Source organism: Urocitellus parryii, chromosome 3, assembly GCF_045843805.1.
Source record: "Urocitellus parryii isolate mUroPar1 chromosome 3, mUroPar1.hap1, whole genome shotgun sequence".
NCBI classification, from domain to species: domain Eukaryota; kingdom Metazoa; phylum Chordata; class Mammalia; order Rodentia; family Sciuridae; genus Urocitellus; species Urocitellus parryii.
The window spans coordinates 206,157,236-206,161,177 of record NC_135533.1 but is presented as its reverse complement, the minus strand read 5'-3'; the positions used below and the strand labels follow the sequence as shown (position 1 = coordinate 206,161,177).

Genomic DNA, 3,942 nt, shown 5'->3' with positions numbered 1-3,942 from the left:
ACCTCTATTTAGTTCCAAGGCACTTTCACAACTCATACCCACTGTCAGTCACTCCCTATTCTACCCTGCCCTCATTCCCTGCCAATCACAAATCTGCTTTCTTTCCCTGCTGATTTATCTATTCTGGACATCTCAAATAAATAGAGTCACATACTCCATGGAATTTTTGTGTCTGATTTCTTTCCCTTATTATCATATTTTCAAGGGTCCTCCACATTGTAGCACGGATCATGCTCCACTCCTTCATAGTGCTGCATGATATTCCATTGTATGAGTGGATTGCTTTTTGTCTATCCACGTGTCTATCCATTTTGCATTTTAAAATAAATTTTGTATTTTGCATCAAGTCTGTTTGCAGCCTGGAGAAAAGAGAGAAGGAGAGGAGCCATAGCAGAGAGAAGGGATCCTGTTAGAGTGGGTGCAGGGATGGAGAACTTCCCTCACTGAGAACAGATATTACCTGTTGCTGCTCAGGGAAGGAGATGGAGTGCCATTGAACAGGGTCCAAGGAGCCCCCCACCCCTTGAGGAGTGAGCAGTAGGACCTCAATTCAGCCTGGGCTTGTTCTTGACCTCCTTAGCTGAAAAGAATCCCAGGATACATGAAAAGCAAGGTACAAGCAAAGATTTATTATTTAAAGACAAAATAAAATGTACATACCCCAAAGGCAGAGTGTGGGTGCCCCTTTCTTCTCAGAGAAGATGAGTGATACAGAAGATTGAGGTCTCTGATTTTCTGGGAAGCAACGTGCAGGTACTCAGGCAAGCCTCTTTGAAGATCAAATCCCATGATAATCATTTGATATTTGGGGTTCAGAATGTTTTTGGTTTTTTTTTTTTTTTTTTTTGGTTAAGCCATCTATCCATAAATCAATTGTGGGCACATTGTGTAAGTCTTTAAATCTGTTGACATTTAAATTGACGATGTTTTTATTCTAGTTGACCTGTTATAAGGATATGCTGGAGATTTTGTTCATCTAACTAGAAGGACAAGTGTGGCTAGTCATGCTCATTGATGGGAGCGTCCATCCACCGAGGGTTTCCTTTTCCTCTCTTCCTGAGAACCCACCTATCTTAAGAGAACCCATCACTGAGCCTTGTTTTGTTTCTGCACTAAGCAGGAGGCTGAGGATGGGAAGTTCAGGAATTAGGGGTTAAGGAGAGGGGAGGAGACTCAGAGAATAATATTGGCAAGTGCCTGGAGATAGAGGGCTCCGCTGGGGCCAGACAACATGACTCCATGGTGGTGCCATCCTTTTGGGCAACTCACAAGTTAGACCAAACGACGGTGATGACAGCTAAGTGCTTCATGTGCATCAACTCATTTAAGCATCAACTTAAGTAATGGCTCTGAGATAAAGACTATTAGTTCATTTTCCAGATGAGCAATGAGTCTCAGAGAGGGGAAGCAACCTGTCCCAAGTCTCACAGCTAGTACGCAGTGGTGTCGAGAAGTAAACAGACCCTACATCCTTTCTGTGACACAGGGAAGAGATGACTTCCAACTAATGGTGGCAATTAGAGAGTGACTTTGTCTTAACCCTTGTGGGATTTGTACTCATAATGATGGGGGGAAGGGTAGAGAAACTGGAACAAAGAAATGCATGGTGGGATAGGAGTGTACGAGGCTAACATAGTAATAATAGTGCAATAATTATTATCAGTAGCAGTTCTTATGTGTTGAATCCTTACTAGGACCTGTACAAGCACTGTATGTATGATCTTTTTTTTTGCGGGGACAGTACCGGGGATTGAACTAAGGGGCACTTGACCACTGTGCCACATCCCCAGCTCTATTTTGTATTTGATTTAGAGACAGAGTCTCACTGAGTTGCTTAGGGCCTCGCTAAATTGCTGAGGCTGGCTTTGAACTCAAGATCCTCCTGTCTCAGCCTCCGGGGCTGCTGGGATTACAGGTGTGCCCCACTGCACCTGGCAAGATGTATAATCGTACTTAAACCTCAACACATTTAAAAAATGATGACTAACTGGCTTGGATGGGTGAATTACCCTCTTCAGGAATTCTCCCCAGGTAGGACCCGTTAGAGACCCTGTGCTCCTATCCATGGGTTTTTCTTCCCTCTCTCCTCCCCCAGGTGCAACCACAATGCCGGGACTAAACTACACCTGGGCGTCTGAGTTCATCCTCATCGGCTTCTCCACCTTCCCGCAGCAGCTTCTGCCTGTCTTCTTCCTGCTCTTCCTGCTCATGTACCTCTTCACGCTGCTGGGCAACCTGCTCATCATGGTCACCATCTGGAGCGAGCGCAGCCTCCACACCCCCATGTACCTCTTCCTGTGCGCCCTCTCCATCTCCGAGATCCTCTACACCTTGGCCATCATCCCACGCATGCTGGCTGACCTGCTCTCCACCCACCGCTCCATCGCCTTCCTGGCCTGTGCCAGCCAGATGTTCTTCTCCTTCACATTTGGCTTCACCCACTCCTTGCTGCTCACCATCATGGGCTATGACCGCTATGTGGCCATCTGCCACCCGCTGCGCTACAACGTGCTCATGAGCCCCCGTGGTTGTGCCTGCCTGGTGGCCTGGTCCTGGGCGGGTGGCTTGGCGGTGGGACTGGTGGTGACAACATCTATTTTCCACCTCACTTTCTGTGGACCCAATGAGATCCAGCATTTCTTATGCCATGTGCCACCTCTGTTGAAGTTGGCCTGTGGGAATAATGTACCAACTACTGCCCTTGGTGTGGGCCTGGTGTGCATCATGGCCCTGCTGGGCTGCTTCCTCCTCATCCTCCTCTCCTATGCCTTCATCGTGGCTGCCATCTTGAGGATCCCATCTGCTGAGGGTCAGCACAAGGCCTTCTCCACCTGTGCCTCCCACCTTATTGTGGTCATCGTGCACTACGGCTTTGCCTCTGTCATCTACCTCAAGCCCAAGGGTCCCCACTCTCAGGAAGGCGATACCCTCATGGCCACCACCTACACGGTCCTCACACCCTTTCTTAGCCCCATCATCTTTAGCTTAAGGAACAAGGAGCTGAAGAACGCCATGAAGAAGACCTTCCTCAGGAAATTTTATTCCTCAAGCACCTGAGTAGCCAGTGTGGAAGTGTTGGGAGAATTCAGTACAAAGAGGATCATGCCCTTATCTATAAATGGAGTTAATAAGATGTACCTTGGGGTTGGGGATGTAGCTCAGTTGGTAGAGTGCTTGCCTCACATGCACAAGGCCCTGGGTTCAATCCCCAGCACCACACACACACACACACACACACACACACACACACACACACACAATAATAATAATACATATGTACTTTTTAAGACTGGTGTAAAGAATTGTGTATATCACATAGGTGTTGCTCAATAAATATTTAAAACTTTTCTTCATTTTTATAAGTTCTTATATTAGTTTTGCTTTTATTGAGACGTGAAAGATTTATCAGGATATCATTCAAATTCCATACAGTTTATCCATTAAAGTGCATATTTCTTTCTTTTTAAAAAAATATTTATTCTTTAGTTCTCGGCGGACACAACATCTTTGTTGGTATGTGGTGCTGAGGATCGAACCCGGGCCGCACGCATGCCAGGCGAGCGCGCTACCACTTGAGCCACATCCCCAGCCCTAAAGTGCATATTTCAATGGTTTTAGTACATTTGGAATTAGGCAATCTGTACCACAAATGATTTTAGAAAATATTCATCACCCCCCAAAAAAGAAACTCACATCATTAGCAGTCACTCCCCATTTCTCCTAACCCCTTTTCCCTCAGCCCCAGGCAGCCACGAATCTACTTTCAGTTTGTTCATCCCAGATATTTACTATGAATTGACTCATAAATGAAATCGGTCTTTTCAACTGGATTATTTTACCGAGCATAATATTTCCGAAGTTCTCCCATGTTGTAGCATGTGTCAGTCTTCATTCCCTTTAATCAAATGATCTTCCATTGTACGGATATAATACACTCTATTT

The 3,942-nt window shown here is 45.8% G+C and overlaps 1 protein-coding gene and 1 non-coding gene across 2 annotated transcripts; both read left to right on the top strand.

Annotated features, from left to right (window-relative positions):
• The first annotated feature begins 2,106 nt into the window (after positions 1-2,106).
• Positions 2,107-3,057, top strand: Or10h2 (olfactory receptor family 10 subfamily H member 2). The gene has a single exon (XM_026390050.2). The coding sequence runs from the start codon at positions 2,107-2,109 to the stop codon at positions 3,055-3,057; it is 951 nt and encodes a 316-aa protein (XP_026245835.1).
• A 90-nt stretch (positions 3,058-3,147) lies between these two features.
• Trnav-cac (transfer RNA valine (anticodon CAC)) lies at positions 3,148-3,221 on the top strand. The gene has a single exon. It is a non-coding gene; the product is annotated as a tRNA-Val (tRNA).
• The last annotated feature ends 721 nt before the right edge of the window (positions 3,222-3,942 follow it).